Raw genomic sequence first — 17,920 nt, 5'->3', positions numbered from 1 at the left:
GGCTTCTGGTACTTTGGGAACTGGTGTCTACCTGTCCCTGGGGCTCTTCAGTCACATGTCTATCCACTGGGGTAATGTAAATATGTGTCTCAGCAAGGTTAACGATTAAATTGTTGGGATGAAAGGTCAGAAGACCTGCCTTTGGAACATCAGAACATCAGAATGGGAGATAACATATTGCTACTTGCCTTCCACCTTCTCTGAGGAAAAGAGTAAATAAGGAACAACACAGTCATACAAGAGTCTTCATTCTAGAAGTGATCTAGGAATTATGCTGGAGAAGTTCTGCAACTCTACTTTTTGGGTAAGAAATTACACTTGTCCTCACTGTTGACTCTTCTCAACTCGGAACAAGTAGTAGATTAGCCTAGAGTGACCACTAATAAGAACTAGAAAAGTTAGATGTGCAGTTGGTCTAAAGTTCAGGGTTTCTTTCTTTTTTTTCTTTTTTTCTTTATTTTAAGATAAGTCATAATATCTCCCTAGGATATTCTATGTGGGAGAGATAATATATTTCTGCTCTAAAATATGTTTATTTTATCCCACACTCTTCTCGGACTAGGTAGCTGCAAAATTGCATTCTCTAAAGAGAAATAAGGGAAAAGCTTCCAATTTCATCAATGTTAGGAGGGGGAATTGTTGTTTGTGGAGTATGAGGACAAAGAGAAGGTCTATGATTGAGTCTTGCTGAAAAATGTTGATGTTGAAATAATACTGATATGTTCTAGAGGAACTGGCAATTAGTGATGTGACTAGAAGTTGAGGCTAGGGATGCAAATTTGGGCATCCTGAGCACTGAAACAATTTATTTAAAAATTATTTATTTATTTATTTATTATTTTTGGCTGTGTTGGGTCTTCGTTTCTGTGCGAGGGCTTTCTCTAGTTGCGGCAAGCGGGGGCCACTCTTCATCGCGGTGCGCGGGCCTCTCACTATTGTGGCCTCTCTTGTTGCGGAGCACAGGCTCCAGATGCGCAGGCTCAGTAGTTGTGGCTCACGGGACTAGTTCCTCTGCGGCATGTGGGATCTTCCCAGGCCAGGGCTCGAACCTGTGTCCCCTGCATTAGCAAGCAGACTCTCAACCACTGCGCCACCAGGGAAGCCCCTGAAACAATTTTTGAACCATTAAAGCAGAGAATTCAAGACAGCAAGCATCAGTACCAAATGGTTTAGTGGAATAGAAATTTAGGGATGTTGAGGAAGTGTGGTCTGCAGACTCCTAGGATCAGAATCATCTGGAGTGCTTGTTAAACTGGTTTAACTATCTTAGGTAATTCTTCTGAATTCTAAAGTTAAATAATTTTATGGGGAGAGGAGAAGAGCAGGAATGAGATAGCAGAGCACGTGGACAGCACTCCCATCCTAGAAAGAACCTGGACCCCAAGGCCCTCGAGGCCAGGACATGTATACCACAGGAAGGTAGGGCTTAACATGCCCCAGGATCTCACCAGGCTATCTCAAGAGAATTCTTTCTGAGAATCATCGACAGATCATCTTGGTCAGGGCACCTCAATCTTTAAAGAGGCTGTGCAAACAGCTGAACAAAGCAAAAAATATTTGTAAGAAGAGAATAATCTACCTTCACATGACTCAGATGTAAGAACTGGTGCCCCACCTTCACCTCACAAGATACTTCTATTTATTGCAGAATGCAGAGACAAGTAGAAAACTTGCTGGGAATAAGCCTTCCCTCCAATGTGCCTCTTCATGATCCAACTTAAGCCCCTGGGGCTATAGGAGATTAACTGCCAAAATGTGACTAAGCATTCTGCTACCTGCAGGTTAGGTTTGAGTGTCTGCCAGTGAGTTCAATCAATGCTAAAAACTAGAATAAGAAGTTTTTATATCCCAGGACTGTTCTCCCTGTTGGGTTGAGGAATGGTCCCTCTCCTTCCCACAACTTGGCAAATGTGGTGGTGAAATTAAATCATAATAGATGGTGGAGAAATTCACTTAGAATCACAGAAAGAAAGGTTTTTAGAGGGTGGATTGGTCAGAGAAGTCACTAAATGACATTTAATGGTGAATTTATATCAATGGAGTTGGATAGGAAAATACAGCTAGTTAAAGGGTCAGGCTAAATATGGATATAGAACTGGGTTAAAATTGTTTGGAAGCAAGGGTAGGGATGGGCGTGGGCTGGGGGCTGGTATTCTCTTTTTTAAAATGCATGTATCCAACAATCATTCCATTTTGGTCCCCCAGAATTCCTCATTCCTGGATAGCCCGGAGGCGGACCTGCCACTTTGTTTTGAGCAAACTGTTCTGGTGTGGATTCCCTTGGGCTTCCTTTGGCTCCTGGCCCCTTGGCAGCTTCTCTATGTGTATAGATCCAGGACCAAGAAATCTTCTATAACCAAACTCTACCTTGCTAAGCAGGTACGGGAACCCCACTATTTTCTAATTAATTTTGTGGTACACAATAGAGACATTTTCTTGGTGGTTCAAGTGTCTTATTCCCTGTCTTTAACCAGCTTTTCCAGGTAGAGCCATGCTCTGGATGTCCCTGTCTCCACCTGTCACATGCCTCATTGGCCCCCTGCCATACTTCTTAGTTAAGTTACTTTGATTTTTGCATGAGAATAATGACTCTTAAATCTTATGGCTATTGGACTCTGGAAACACCAATGATGAGTAATCAGTCAGTTGAATAGTTATGGTCTTTTCAGCATTTGAGAAGCAAACACTGGATTATCTATCTTTAAGCTGTTCTAATTAATCAGGAGACTATAATTCAGTTGGCATCTACCATGAGGTAAAAATGAACTATCTAATGTGTCCTCTGCACCATTCAGCCAATCCAAACATTGCTCTTCTCCCCAGGCTTGGATCTGAAATAGGGCTTCCATTTTTCCAAAGTCAACCCTGAGTCTGGATGGTCGCTCGAAGTAGAGGGAGGAAGGGTGTGTGCTCACGGTGACATGCCTGAGTAGGGAAATAATGGAAAGGACAGGGGCTGCAGGAGGAATGAGGGTAGGAGCCTCTCAGCCAGCTGCACTGATTAATGCAGAGAAAGTCTTGTGAGAACCAAAAGATCCTCAACTGAGATTGTAAAACTACCTCTTAAAATCTATCATCTGCTTCTTTTCACTAGGTGTTTTTCTATCTGTCCTGATTATTAAACAGGGCTTTAGAGAGGCAAATTAGATTCGGTGTTCTATGAGCATACAGGCCAATGACCTCAGGTTACTGCAGTCTAAAAAGAAGGAAGGAAGAAATTTGGCCAAAGGAAGTTGGATTTGCATTGACACTCTGAGGTGGGGTGGTGGTGTGTTTTGCCTACTCTGGATAGAAGAAGAGTCTGCGAGAGCTTGGAGCAGGGCTATTGTCTCCCTCGCTGACCTGAGTGCCCAGCACAGGGCCTACCACTTGGTACGCATTTGTTGAATGTTGGTATTAAATGCATTCTAGGAATAGGGATTGAGTCAAGAGTGTGTTAGACTGAACATTGAACAGCATGCTTCAGTACCGTTGGGGATGAGACGGAGCTTTTGGTTAGTCAGTCAAGTTAGAGGGCTTCTATCATTTTCTGGAGCTTCCAAGAAAAGGTTGGGTAATGAGTAAATCAGTATCCCATTTTTATCATAGCTATTAATTAACTTTTAATAAACAATTTTATTGAGAAATAATTCACATATCATACAATTTCACCCATTTAAATACAATTCTTTTTTTTAAAGTATTTTCATGATATGTGTAACCATCACCACAGTCTATTTTAGAACATTTTTTTTCCCTCAGAAAGAAATCCTTTATCAACCCCTATCTCCCCATCTCCCCTAGCCCTAAACAACCACTAGTATACTCTTTGTCACTATAGTTTCCCTATTCTAAACATTTCATACGAATGGAATCATATAATACATGATCTTTTATTATTGGCTTCTTTTACGTAGCATAAGGTTTTCAAGGTTCATGCATGTTGTTTAAGGCTCATCCATAGTATCCCATCGTATGGATATATCATGGTTTGTTTAACTTTTGTAAATACAAATCTCTATGGATAAAACTCTGTAGATAAAAAGAAATGTATTAGCTTTTTTTTTTCCTGTAGCTAATAATCCACTCACCCTTGCTCATAGTTTCAGGAGCTTCGTTTATAATTTATACTTTTTTTTGTCCTCCTCCCTGAGAGTGATAGGCACAGAGTAGCGTCCTCTTAAAAATTTCAGAACGATTGCTTTCTCCTCTGAAACAGAAGTATAATTCCTCAGAAAGTAAGAATTCACTTCTTCTCTGAAAACCTTCTTCTTGGATCACTCCTCAACTTGACTTCATTTCTTCACTTCCTGTTCTACCTGCCTTTGGGCTGTTTGTTCCTTTCTGATTCTCTTGACCTGTCATTGCTGTTTGGTCATTAGTGCAGTGTTTACCTCATCTGGACTAAGTCAATTTGCTTGACTAAGTTAGTGCGAGACTCTACCAGTTTGCTTAAAGGTGCACCCTTACCCGAAGGACCCTGTGCATAGTAGGTAATTGAATGAATTGAATTAAAAAATGAATGAATGAATGAGCTCATATTTAGTCCCAAGGTAACAAAAGAGGAGTATTGTTCTGGAGGTTGTGGATCTGCTGAGGTCAGATGTGCAGCAAAAGTGGACTTACTGTTGAGCTAGTGAGACATGGGAATCATCTTCAAGTATTTGTAGAAGTATAACATACAAGACTGCCTAGCTTATTCTGAAAAGTTTCAGAGAGCAAGATCAAAGTAAGTCAGTGTAGGTTGTTCCAGGGGAGCTGACTTTAGCCAAACATACAGAAGAACTTTCTTTCCTTTTTTATTTTTTTGTGGATGATTTACCCTTTTTATCCCTTACTCTTACATAAACTTAAAAAAGACAGAAAATCAAAGATAAGTAAATTATTTTCAGCTGTACCAAAGTTTAAGAACTTAAATTTGAGACAGCTTTATCAGTTGACTTTTGAGAGGGTTTTAAATAAGTTCAGTTGTGAAGACCATTACAAAGGTGGAAGAACTTTCTTATGGTAATAACTGTCTGATAGTAGAATGGTCTGCTGGGGGATGTAGTTCCTGAAAATATTGAAACTGAAGTTAGACGTTTGTCTGCCAGGGAAGTGATGGAAATAGACACCCTCTGTAATGGGTCGAAGGTTCAACCAGAGTGCTTTCATAAAGCACTGGGAAAAGGAGGACTGTGCAGAGGTGGAAAGATATTAAATATGGCCAAACCACTTTACTTTCTTTTTTTTTTTTTTGCTCCACCGCATGATTTGCAGGATCTTAGTTCCCGGACCAGGGATCGAAGCCATGCCCTCGGCAGTGAAAGCACCGGGCCCTTGGACTGCCAGGGAATTCCATACTTTTTTTTTTTTTTTTTTTTTAATATTTATTTATTTATTTATTTATGGCTGCATCAGGCCTTAGTTGCAGCATGTGGGATCTTTTTTTTTCTTTTTTAATATTTATTTATTTTTGGCTGCAGTGGGTCTTCCTTGCTGTGTGCGGGCTTTCTCTGTTTGCGGTGAGCGGGGGCTACTCTTCTTTGCGGTGCACCGGCTTCTCATTGTGGTGGCTTCTCTTGTTGCGGAGCTTGGGCTCTAGGCGCGTGGGCTTCAGTAGTTGTGGCTCGCGGGCTCTAGAATGCAGGCTCAGTAGTTGTGGCACACGGGCTTAATTGCTCCATGGCATGTGGGATCCTCCTGGACCAGGGCTCAAACCTGTGTCCTCTGCATTGGCAGGCGGATTCTTAACCACTGCGCCACCAGGGAATCCCGGCACGCAGGATTTTTCATTGTGGCACGCGGGCTTCTCTCTAGTTGTAGCCCATGGGCTCCAGAGTGTGTGGGCTCTGTAGTTGAGGCACGCAGGCTCTCTAGTTGTGGATCACGGGCTCAGTAGTTGTGGCACATGGGCTTAGTTGCTTCTCAGCACCTCGCATCTTAGTTCCCCGACCAGGAATCAAACCCGCATCCCCTGCATTGGAAGGTGGATTCTTAACCACTGCACCACCAGGGAAGTCCCCGTACTTTCTTTTTTAATACCAATGATATTGTGTCTCTTTAGGAAGTTGAGTTCAGTAAACTACATGTGCACTTGAAACTTCTTCAGTGATTCAGAGATCAAGGGCAAAGATTATTTACGGACTTGGTAATCATTAAACAACCACAATATTTCCCTGAGTGTGATTAAGAAAAGCCTATGTATGTTTCTGATTATAAAAAGAATGCATTATTGTAGAAAGTTTATTTGATTATTGTAGAAAGTTTGTCGACTCTAGGGAAATAGGAAATCATTGATAATTGTATCACTCTGACATACTCCTGTTAACATTTTGAGATGTTTCCTTTTACTCTCTTTAAAAAACTAAAGAAACAAACAAAAAAACAAAATGAAAAGAAAAAGACTCATTCTCACCCCTCTACCTTCTAGTCCTGTTCTCCAGAGACCGCCATTTAAAATTATTTTGATGGTTACCTCCATATCTGCAAATAATGTGTTTATACCTGTATTTCTTGATCCATCAACTTCAAAAAATATCTATTTCTGTCCTCTATGAAAGACAAAGAATTTAGCTCATTGACCCAACTCCCTAGCTTCCTTTTTCTCTCTTCCTCTTTCTCTCAGTCTTTTAATTTTGTGAGTATGTTCTGTTCTTCTGTAGGTTACCTTTATACCTAAAAATAATCTGCCATCAATTTAATTTAATTTATTTATTTGGCCGTACCACACAGCTTGCAGTACCTTAGTTTCCGGACCAGGGATTGAGACCAGGGTTTGTACCTGAGGCCACGACAGTGAAAGCCCTGAATACTAACCACTGGATCGTCAGAGAACTCCCCTCCCCCTCCTTTTTTTTTTTTTTTTGCCATCAATTTTAGGCTCTAGTTCTTCCTTTCTTCTTCCTTAATTCACATATAACATTGTATAAGTTGAAGGTGTACAGTGTGTTGATTAGATATGTTTATATATTGCAATATGATTGCCACCATACTGTTAGCTAACACTTCTATCATGTCACATAATTATCTTTTTTGTGTGTGTGTGAGAACATTTAAGATCTAGTCTCTTAGCAACTTTGAAGTATGTGATACAGTATTTTGACTATAATCACAAGTGCATGACAAACTTGCAGTTAGAAGATAAATAAGTTCTGGAGATCAAATGAGATTTTTTTTTTCAGTTTATAGTCTTTTTTAAAACTGAGGCATAATTGACATATAACATTATATTAGTTTCAGCTGTACAGCATAAGAATTTGAAATGATCACTACAATAAGTCTAGTTAACATCCATCACCATACATAGTTACATAAATTTTTTCTTGTAATGAGAACTTTCGATATCTACTTTCTTTTTTTTTTATAAATTTATTTATTTTATTTATTTTTATTTTTGGCTACATTGGGTCTTCGTTGCTGCAGGCAGGCTTTCTCTAGTTGCGGCGAGTGGGGGCTGCTCTTTGTTGCGGTGTGCGGGCTTCTCATTGTGGTGGCTTCTCTTGTTGCAGAGCACAGGCTCTAGGCATGCAGGCTTCAGTAGTTGTGGTGCGTGGGCTTAGTTGCTCCGCGGCATGTGGGATATTCGCGGACCAGGGCTCAAACCCGTGTCCCCTGTATTGGCAAGTGGATTCTTAACCTTGTGCCACCAGGGAAGCCCTCCATATCTACTTTCTTAACAGTACTGTATTGTATATTTGAAAGTTCTAAACTATAGTCACCATGCTGTACATTATATCCTCATCTCGATGCCCCTTTGTGTAAAACGAGATTTAGTGCCCCCAATAAAATTTTCAGAAAGAGCAATAGTAAATAAAGTCTCTAGGTTCTTGCTTTCTGAAAATGTTGATCTGACTATGGAATGCTAGGTTCAAAAAAAATTTTTTTTAAGTTTGAAGATGTTGCTATGTTGTTCCCCCAAATCCTGTGCTACCAAGTTAGAATTCTTCTCATTCTTTGTTATCCTCTCTAGAAGCTTTATCCTCTTTATTCTTGATGTCCTGAAATTTCATAAGAGTGTCTACAGGGGTCTTTTTTCATTCAGTGGGTTCTATACTTTTAACCTAAAGACTCATGTCTTTCTTATCTCTGAGAAATTTTTATATTATTCTTTTCTTTCCTTTCCTCTAATTTTAAAATTCCATATCTCTAGAACTTCTTGTTAGATAGATGTTAGACTCGCTGAATTGATCCTCCTTCTCAACTTTTTAGAATTTCTTTTTCTCTTTTCCCCTCTGTTCTGAGAGATTTTCCTAATTTTTTCTTTTAATCATCCTAAAGAGCCTTTATTTTAGCAATAATGGGATTGATTCCTAAGAATTCTTTGCTAAATAATAGCACTTATCCTATTAGTTAAAGGTGCTTTCTTCACTGGTTTTCATTATAAAGGGCCCAATATCTCTGCTTGAGCCATTCTGGATGAGTGAGGCTTATGGAATGAGTAGGCATAGATGGATGGGAGCAGGGAGGGGTGAGGGTAGAGGAGCTGGTACTAAAGATCTTCATCTTGACGGATAAGGTACTAGTGGACCTCCTCAGTGGAAATAATTATTCTCCCTCCTGATGGGTGGGCGGGTAGTCCTTTAGAACAACAAGATGTGTATCATGTCTTATGAGCTCATAGTACAAATATTTGACAGACTTGGAGTCATCTTAGGGTCACAGAGTTGCAGTCATTAACTTCAAAGTTGATATGGGGAGAAGGCTGGGAGTAATGACCAAGGAAAGGGAATAGTGCCATACCAATTGGGTTGGAGGAATTCCCCCTTTAAATCTATTTTATTAGTTATTTATTGCTATGTAACAAATTACTCCAAAACTTAGCGGCTTAAAAATAAACTTTTTTTTTTTTTAAATCTCAGTTTCCATGGGTCAGAGATTTGGAAGCAGCTTACCTGACTTCAGGGTCTGTCATGAGGTTGCTGTTATTAATATGCAGGCTCTGCCTAAGGTCACCTGAAGGCTTGATTGGGGCTAGAAGATCTGCTTCTAAATTGACACACCCACATGGCTTTTGGCAGGAGGTCTCAGTTCCTTACCAAGTGGACCTCTCCATAGAGCTACTTGAGTGTCCTCACGATGAGGCTGGAAGTTTCCCTTGCTGTGAGTCATCTGAGAGAGAGAACAAAGAGGAAGCCATATTGTTTTCTCTGACCTAATCTTGGAAGTCTCACACTGTCTCTTCTGCCATATTCTATTTATTACAAGTGAGTCAGAGTTCAGCCCATACTCAAGGGAAGGGGAGCTAAGCTATCTTTTGAAGGGAGGAGTATTGGAGAATTTGTGGACGTATTTTAAAACCGTGACAATCAACATCCCTTAACAACACTTAGCATACTTTGAACTTTATTCCATTACTTGAATTATATATATCCATTGATTCCATAATTGAGTGTGTTATCTGAATCATTGCCTACCATTGTTATTGAAGTATAGTTGATGTACAATGTTATATAAGTTACAGATGTACAATATAGTGATTCACAATTTTAATGGTAATACTTCATTTATAGTTATTATAAAATATTAGCTACATTCCCCGTGTTGTACAATATATCCTTGTAGCTTATTTTATGCTTAATAGTTTGTACCTCTTAATCCCCTACCCTTATATTGCCCCTCCCCTCTTCCCTTTCCCCACTGGTAACCAACTAGTCTGTTCTCTGTGAGTCTGCTGCTTTTTTGATAACAAAAAGAATATAATATAAATATAAATTCTCTAGTTTGTTACATTTTTTAGATTCCACATATAAGTGATATCATACAGTATATGTCCTTCTCTGACTTATTTCACTAAACATAATGCCCTCCAGGTCTATCCATGTTGCTGCAAATGGCAAAATTTCATTCTTTATTATGGCTGAGGAGTATTCCATTGTGCGTATGTGTGTGTGTGTGTGTATCCCATCATCTTTATCCATTCATCTGTTGATGGACACTTAGGTTGCTTCCATATCTTGCACTACCTACCATTTTTACCATCCATTACTGGGAACCATTCTATTCTAAATGATACCTTCCTAACAGTGTTTTTTTTGCCTTCTCAGGTGCTTGTTGGGTTTCTTCTTATTCTGGCAGCCATAGATCTGGCCCTTGCACTCACAGAAGACACTGGACAAGCCACAGTCCCTGCCATTAGATATACCAATCCAAGCCTCTACCTGGGCACATGGGTAAGGCCCATCATCACTTCTATCCTCTTTATCTTCTCTCTACTCATAGCCATCCAGCTGAAATTTGCTCTTGTGGAATGAAATAAAGTCCAATTTCATCTATCTTTTTCAAGGGACCTATGATGAAGCAAAGCTTGGTTGTAATAGGGTGAAACCAATTTTAGCTTTTCATTTGCTTTTAAACACTACTTTATTATGCCTTCTTCCTAGGGTAAGTATTAGCTTTAATGATTAACATGTGTACCTTATGCCCTCATATCTTGCCATCTAAGGATCACAGATGAAATCCAAGTTTCTTGATGTAAAAGAATTTTCTACATGCTGTAAACATTATTTTTAAATTGATTGGTGGGGGCTTCCCTGGTGGCGCAGTGGTTGAGAGTCTGCCTGCCAATGCAGGGGACGCGGGCTCGAGCCCTGGTCTGGGAAGATCCCACATGACACGGAGCAAGTGGGCCCGTGAGCCACAACTGCTGAGCCTGCGCGTCTGGAGCCTGTGCTCCGCAACAAGAGAGGCCGCGATGGTGAGAGACCCGCGCATCGCGATGAAGAGTGGCCCCCGCTTGCCACAACTAGAGAAAGCCCTTGCACAGAAACGAAGACCCAACACAACTAAAATAAATAAATAAATAAATAATTAAAAAATAAAAAAATAAAAATAAATTGATTGGTGACTCTAATCAATGGATCACTGAGTCTAGACTTGTTTGTGTAAATTTGATGACAGAAACTTATGTCTCTCCTACAGGCAGGGTTTTTTGTGGGGGGAGGGAGAGCTGTACAGTGTTTAAAAAAACAATTGAATTCGTTACCATTATTTTATTTTATTTATTTATTTTTTATTTTTGGCTGCGTCAAGCGGCTTGTGGGATCCTAGTTCCCCAACCAGGGATCGAACCCAGGCCCCCAGCAGTGAAAGTGCCAAGTCCTAACCACTGGACCGCCAGGGAATTCCTGTTACCATCATTTTGAAAGAGGAAGATACAACATAATTATTTTGATTCCTAAACTTTCTTGAAAAATCAGAATGCCTGGCAACTTTGGGCCGACATTCCCACAGGGCAGCGGTCAGCTAGGACTGAGTAGCAGTTGGTTGCATTAGACCAGGTATGTGCTCAGTACCGTCCTCCACCCTCACTTCACTCAGTAACATGCTCTGCTTGGCCGCTGTAAGGACGTCGTTTTGTCACCGTTGTTATAAAACAGAGAAGAGTCTAGGCAGCGGTGCGCTGGAGCCAGCTCACAGAGCTGACCGTGCCTCTCTTCCCAGCCCTGCGTTTGGTGACATCATGTCGGAGATTGAAATCCACCACGGTGGGAGTATTTATACCATGGAAATTCACACATGCCACAAATCATGGCTTTGTTTTCAGAATGCCAGTTTACTAGCACAGCACTGGGTCTGGGAAAACAACATTTAATTATAACTAAATGAATAATGCGAGGCAAAGTTTTTTGCTGTTGCTAATTGCTTAGTCTAATATTATTAGAAAATATCGTGATACAGACACCTTGCACCTATTCAGCAGAATCTGCCTCCCCAACCTGAATACTGTAGTGCCTGAAATTATTTTCTTGGGCCTTAGAAAGATTTTTCTGGCTCCCAAAGTTATTCTATGTAGATGCAGGTGGTGACCTTTTGCGTTCTTGTCTGACTCCCTGCCCAAGTGTGGTGAATAGAGATGGGAGAGGGAAGGGAGTTCCAGAGAGAGCACTGGGGTCCTGAAAGAAAAAGTCGGATGGTATCAGGGAGGAAATGTACTATTTGGCATCAGATTAGTTACAACAGTCTCCCCCTTCAGCCCCCGTGTCTTCCCCTGTTCTCTGACATCCTTCTTGCCTCTTGCCCTTGGTGTTAGTGACAATATTTTTCAAAACATGATGTGAATTTTTCTCTAGATCCTGGTTTTGCTGATCCAGCACAGCAGGCGATGGTGTATACAGAAGGACTCCTGGTTCCTGTCCCTATTCTGGATTCTCTCAATACTCTGTGGCACTTTCCAGTTTCAGACTCTGATCCGGACACTCTTAAGGGTAAGGAGGCAAGAGATGGTGATATGAGGAGGTACCGCTGGGCAACTTCTAAGTTGGAGTAAATGACATAAGGTAAATTGAGTTGCAGGGTAGGATTGTATTTAGGGGATTTGATAACAGACTTTAATCACAAGCATTGATACATAGGGGCTGTTTAGACTTAATTCAGATAAAAGGCTCATTTTCTTTGTCCCCTCCCCCCGCATAGGGCAGCAATTCTAATCTGGCCTACTCCTGCCTGTTCTTCATCTGCTATGCATTCCAGATCCTGGTCCTGATCCTTTCAGCGTTTTCAGAAAAAAACGACTCGTCAAAAGTGAGACTCTAAATATGACCACTTCATATATTATTTAATTGGATGGTATCTTGACAGATGTAACTTTGAGATGTCGAGGTCTCATGGAGGTCCCACAAGCCCAGAATATAGTAGTATAGTCCATTTTGTGATGTAAGGAAACAAAGTGACTAGAATTTGGAAACACTGACTTTTATATTGACCCACCAAGCTTCAGCATAGACAGTTAATTCATACATCTATGCCCAAAAAGTCTGCTTATCATTCTACTGGTGACCTTAGGGTCTCCAAACAAACACGTTGACCAGCCTACTTCAGTGTCATATCTAGTTTCTAGCACAACATCATATTTAGAAAACTCAGCTTCTGATTTTCGAGTTCCATGGAATTCCTGTTTCTCATTGATTTACTGTCTGATTTTTTGTGTGTCTTGCAGCATCCTTCAACCACAGCTTCATTTCTGAGTAGCATCACGTTTAGTTGGTATGACAGGTAGGAAATACCTGGAGTGTGGCTTGTCTATATCCCTCCCTCCTCACTCTCCTGAAAGTGATGGAAATCTTAATTTTAAAAGTGCCTGCCATGGCTTCCATTTCTCCTCTACTTAGAGTCAGAGACTGTTAAAACATACAGATCAGTTTACTGCAGTCCCTTCACTGGGCAGATGGGGAAGCTGAGGAGAGGAAGGAGGGGGATTTGCTCTTGGTAGCCTGAGGAGTTCCACGCAAAAAAAAGGATAGAAGGAAAAGGAGGCAGTAGGACAGGAAAAGGGAAATTTGGGGGCAAGGAGTGTGGCACAGACTTGGGTAAGGGATGAAATAGCTGTTCTGGGCTCCCAGAGGATCTGGAGCAGCCATCCTTGGCCTTTGTAGTTCCATGGACCCCTTTGGCAGCCTGGTAACACCCATGAATCCCTTCTCAGATGATGTTTTAAATGTGTACAATAAAAGACACGGGATTATAAAGGGAAACAAATATACTGAAATGTAGTTACCAAATTTGTGATATAGTAATACATGTGCTTCTTTATTAATGCATTAAATATCAAGACCTAATGCTGGCTGGGTTTAATAGTTTCAAAGCAGTGATGAGTGTTAAATGAGCCATGAAAACATCTGTGACTTTTGTTACCTGGTAACAAAGGCACAAATACTCTGTTTTAGAACTGTGGTGGGTTGACTACATTCATATTAGAAGGAGAGGCTAAATTTCAGTTAGACGCTAATAAAAATAAAGATGTAATTTATTTTCCATCCATGTTCTCAAATCCCAGGTTGAGGAGCCCTGATCTAGAGGGAGAGAGTATTAGAGGCAGCCTCCAGGTCTGCTCAGTTCCTTAAGGGCATCGTGGAGGCTCCTCAAGGAGATGCCAGGGCAGCAGAGAGGCAGCCAGTGTTTGAGAAGGAAGGGACAGGATCGGGGGAGGTGACGCGCTTTTGGCTGTCAATTCGGTAGGACTCCTTCCCCTTCTCTTGTTTTCTCCCACCTTCCATCACCCCCACCCACTCCCTTTTCTGCTCTCCCCACTCGAGTTCCAAGAGCTAGGAGCTGGGGTAGTAGAGCGAGGGAGAAGCCCCATTCTTCCGTCCCTGCATCCTGGGACTGGATGGTTTTGACAGGCGGCGAGGAGACAGCCTCTGGCCCCACCTGCAGGGCCTCAGCCTGTGGGTCACTCTTGTTCCAGCGTTGTTTTGAAAGGCTTCAAGAAACCTCTGACGCTCGAAGATGTCTGGGATATTGACGAAGAGACTAAAACAAAGACACTAGTCAGCAGGTTTGAAAAGTACATGGCAGGAGAGCTGCAGAGGGCCAGGCAGGCATTCCAGAAACGGCAGCAGAAGAACACCCAGCGGAACCCTGGAGCCAGACTGCATGGTTTGGACAAGAACCAGAGTCAAAGTCAAGATGTCCTTGTCCTGGTAACTTTCCCCTGAGTGTCTGTTCGAATGTGCTATATGTCTTAGGCAAGAGGACACCAGTGTCCTGGTGACTCTGTCCGTACATTTTGACAGCACTTTATACTGTACAGTGCATTTTATATTATTAGTAATATTCACAATACTAATGGTACCTTAGTGATGGATACATGGGAGTATAATATAGTACTGATCTCTCTCCTTTGGGGTATATTTGAAATTTTCCACAATAAAATGTTTTTTAAAATAGAAAAATAAAAGAATACCTTAGCATTACTAGAATCTGCACGTCAGTGGGATTTAGCATTAGCAGCTAATTTATTTTTTTATTCACTTGAAAATATTTATTGAGTACCACTGTGTGTCAGAGACCATTCTGGGCACAGGTATAAGGATCAGCCTGAAAGAATCCTTACCTTTAGCGAGCTGGAAAATAAATAATAAACCGATACATACATTACTCTTTCAGAATAGTAAGTGCTATTAAGAAAACATGTTAATGTATCTGGGGTGAAGTGCTTCCTTAGACAGAGTTAACAGGAGAGGCTTCTCAGAGGAGATGACATTTGGGCCAAGATCCAAGCGATGAAAAGAGCCCATCAGAAGGAAGCGTATTCCACTCAGAGGGGGCAGGAGGGGGAAGCTGAGAGGGGAACATGGTTGGCTTGGTTGGAGAAGAGAGAGAGGATGCGGGAGTATGGAGACAGAGGCTGAACGAGTGAGGGGTGAGCTGAGCTCGGGAAAAGGGGCAGGGATTAAGTGGTGTAGACCCTCATGGGCCATGGTGAGGAGTCTGGATTTTATTTTAAGTCTGATGGAAAGCCGGTGGAAAGTTTTGAGCAGAGGAGTAATGCAATCAGATTTACATTTTTGAAAGCCCACTGAAGCAGCTGCCAGGAGAACGGATGGTTGGGAGGCAAAAGTGGAAGCTGGGAAGCAGGTTGAGGCAGTTGTTGAGGCAAGAGACCGATCAGATGGGACCTCAGTGAGAGAAATTACAAGAGGATGTCACTGAGGCTGAGAAGCTGGAATTGGGGGCCTAGTGGGACTCCTGAGACAGGAAAAGGAAGAGGCGGGTGAGTGGGTGGTGATATCCCATGTAGTAGATTCCCGGGGTTGCTGAAACAAAGCACCATGAACCACGTGGCTTAAAACAACAGAAATATATTGTCTCACAGCTCAGGAGGCCAGAAGTCTGAAATCAAAGCATCGGCAGGGCCATGCTCCCTCTAAAACCTGTAGGGAAGAAACCTTCCTTGCCTCTTCCACCTTCTGGGTTTTACCAGCAGTCCTTGGTGTGCCTTGGCTTGTGGATGTTTTCACTCCACTCTCTGCCTCTGTCATCATGTGGCCTCTTCCCCCATGTCTGTGTCTCTTCTTACAAGGACACCAGTCATATTGGAGTAGGACCCATTCCATGACACACTCTAATGACCTCATCTTAACTTGATTACATCTGCAAAGGCCCTATTTCCAAACAAGGGCACGTTCTAAGGCACTGGGGGTTAGGACTTCAACATAACTTTTGGGGGGATTCTATTCAACCCATAACATCCCACAGTAACCATGAGCAAGAAGGGAATGAAAAGGCTTTTAAGCATCTGAAATATATATAGATATAGATATAGATGTATATAATCATGCCCATGCCCTTCCTTCCCACGATGCCCCACAGTCCCCCAGTCAGAGGCTGTTCTTTGTTTTTACATGGTATTCTCACCAGGTTTGTTGCCTGTTTTCCTAATCCAAAATAGATCCGAAGTATCAGTTAGGAGGGGGAGAGGGGAACAGTGATAGCAGCTAAAAGGGTGAATGGGACCAGGCAGTGGAGAGAAGACCGAAACCTGTACAAAGAAGGCAGCAGGGCTCAGGGGCTAACACTCGGGAACTGTTCAGTAAAGACAAAGTCTTACACCACGCAGCTCTGCAAGCACTGATGTTGTTTGGTTTTGTACCCAGGAAGAAACTAAGAAGAATAAAAAGAAGTCTGAGACCACAAAAGACTTTCCCAAGTCCTGGTTGGTGAAAGCCCTCTTCAAAACTTTCTACGTCATCCTCCTGAAATCGTTCCTGCTGAAGCTGGTGTACGACGTCCTCATGTTTCTGAATCCTCAGCTGCTGAAGTGAGTGACCAGGCCCTGGGTTGTCCTTTCAGGGCCTCCTCTGCCACTCTGCTTTTTGCCCCTTGTATATGCAGGCAGGAGCCTATTACTAAGTTTCCATTTTTTTTTAATGCTCATAATTTTCTTCAACCTTACAGCATTGTGGTCATGAAAAGCACAAGGCATCTTTCAAGATCTAAAATGATCTGAAAAATCATTTAGATCCTTTAGCCCTCCCTCTTTTCCACGTCCTTCTCCTCATAGGAAGCCAGATGCATCTTAGGGGTGCTTTCTTCTTAAACAGAACTGCTGTGAGCTGAGTCATGTCCAAAAGGTGGGCCTCATACCCCAGGAGAGGCTTGTACATAGTCTTTGTAACCTCATTGCTCCACAGTCAGGCATTCAGTGGGAGGTTCGGGTTAGTCATGACAGGACTTCAGTCTGCCAGGATCTATGGAATGAACTATCCTCCAGGGGAAACCCTTCTAGCTCACGCTGGATACATGTCCTAATTCCTTTCCAGGAATAAATCAACTTGCTACATAACAGCCTCTTTTACCAGAGGGTAGGGAAAGAGAGCGTCAAAGAAAGCATTGCAGTGGCAGCTTTTGTAGAGCACACATTATCCCGTCTCACGGTCATGGGTCGTCAACCCTTAGCCCTTGCTGCTCATCTCCAAAAAAGGCAAGAGTGCTGGCATGGCTGTGGAGCTCAGTCTTCCAAGAGCATTGAATAATTCTGGTCACTTTTGTTACCTACAGGGTGGGATAGCATAGCTGGCTGTGCGCAAGGAGGGTGAAGAGCCCTCAGAGGCTTGATGGGCACCACTTACTTGGTTTTGCTCTGGCAGATTGCTGATCTCCTTTGCAAATGACCGTGATATATATCTGTGGACTGGGTATCTCTATTCAATCTTCTTCTTCGCCGTGGCCCTCATCCAGTCTGTCTGCCTTCAGTATTACTTTAAACTGTGCTTTATGCTGGGCATGAAAGTACGGACCACCATCATGGCTTCTGTATATAAGAAGGTAAGTGGAATATGCCAGGCATCACCAAAGAAAATCCCCTTTGTAAACGTGAGCATTTCTTCCAAGATTGAGGAAAATTTGATGGAAATGATAACTGACCTCAACACTGGATTTTGGCTAAACGTACAGCCTTCTTTAGGTATTTCTTTGGAGATTAAAATGAAAAGTGTGTATACAGGCATAGAGCGTCTGTGTGTGTGGGGTGAGGTGCACTCCAGGGAAAAGCCGGCAAGCTGTTCTCTGCCTGGGATCTGCCTTTCAGCTTTGAAGGCTTGCGTACCATCCCTCTCTTCCTTCCTCTCTCCATAAGGTGACAACACCTTGGGACAGAATGTAAAGTCAGAAAAGAAGCTGGCCAAGGGCAGACTCTTAAAATCACCAACATTTAAACCAAATACTACATGAAACTTGGCTC

General features: G+C 42.0%; 1 protein-coding gene across 4 annotated transcripts in view; it reads left to right on the top strand.

Annotated features, from left to right (window-relative positions):
- Positions 1-229: 229 nt before the first annotated feature.
- Positions 230-17,920, top strand: part of ABCC2 (ATP binding cassette subfamily C member 2) — a 62,402-nt gene continuing 44,711 nt past the window's right edge. For 3 of the 4 annotated variants that reach the window (XM_059900503.1, XM_059900501.1, XM_059900502.1), the window contains exons 1-8: positions 2,265-2,379; positions 10,005-10,130; positions 12,030-12,164; positions 12,373-12,480; positions 12,896-12,951; positions 14,144-14,378; positions 16,335-16,498; positions 17,328-17,505. In XM_059900503.1, coding sequence (XP_059756486.1) covers positions 14,247-14,378; positions 16,335-16,498; positions 17,328-17,505 — 474 coding nt within the window. In that variant the 5' untranslated portion in view covers positions 2,265-2,379; positions 10,005-10,130; positions 12,030-12,164; ... (1 more) ...; positions 12,896-12,951; positions 14,144-14,246. Of the gene's footprint in view, positions 305-2,205; positions 2,380-10,004; positions 10,131-12,029; positions 12,165-12,372; positions 12,481-12,895; positions 12,952-14,143; positions 14,379-16,334; positions 16,499-17,327; positions 17,506-17,920 lie in introns of those variants that run through there. The other variant, XM_059900500.1, reaches the window with a different exon arrangement.

Source organism: Balaenoptera ricei, chromosome 16 (genome assembly GCF_028023285.1).
Source record: "Balaenoptera ricei isolate mBalRic1 chromosome 16, mBalRic1.hap2, whole genome shotgun sequence".
Lineage (NCBI taxonomy): Eukaryota > Metazoa > Chordata > Mammalia > Artiodactyla > Balaenopteridae > Balaenoptera > Balaenoptera ricei.
The sequence above is the reverse complement of the archived record's forward strand: the minus strand, read 5'-3'. Positions and strand labels throughout refer to the sequence as shown.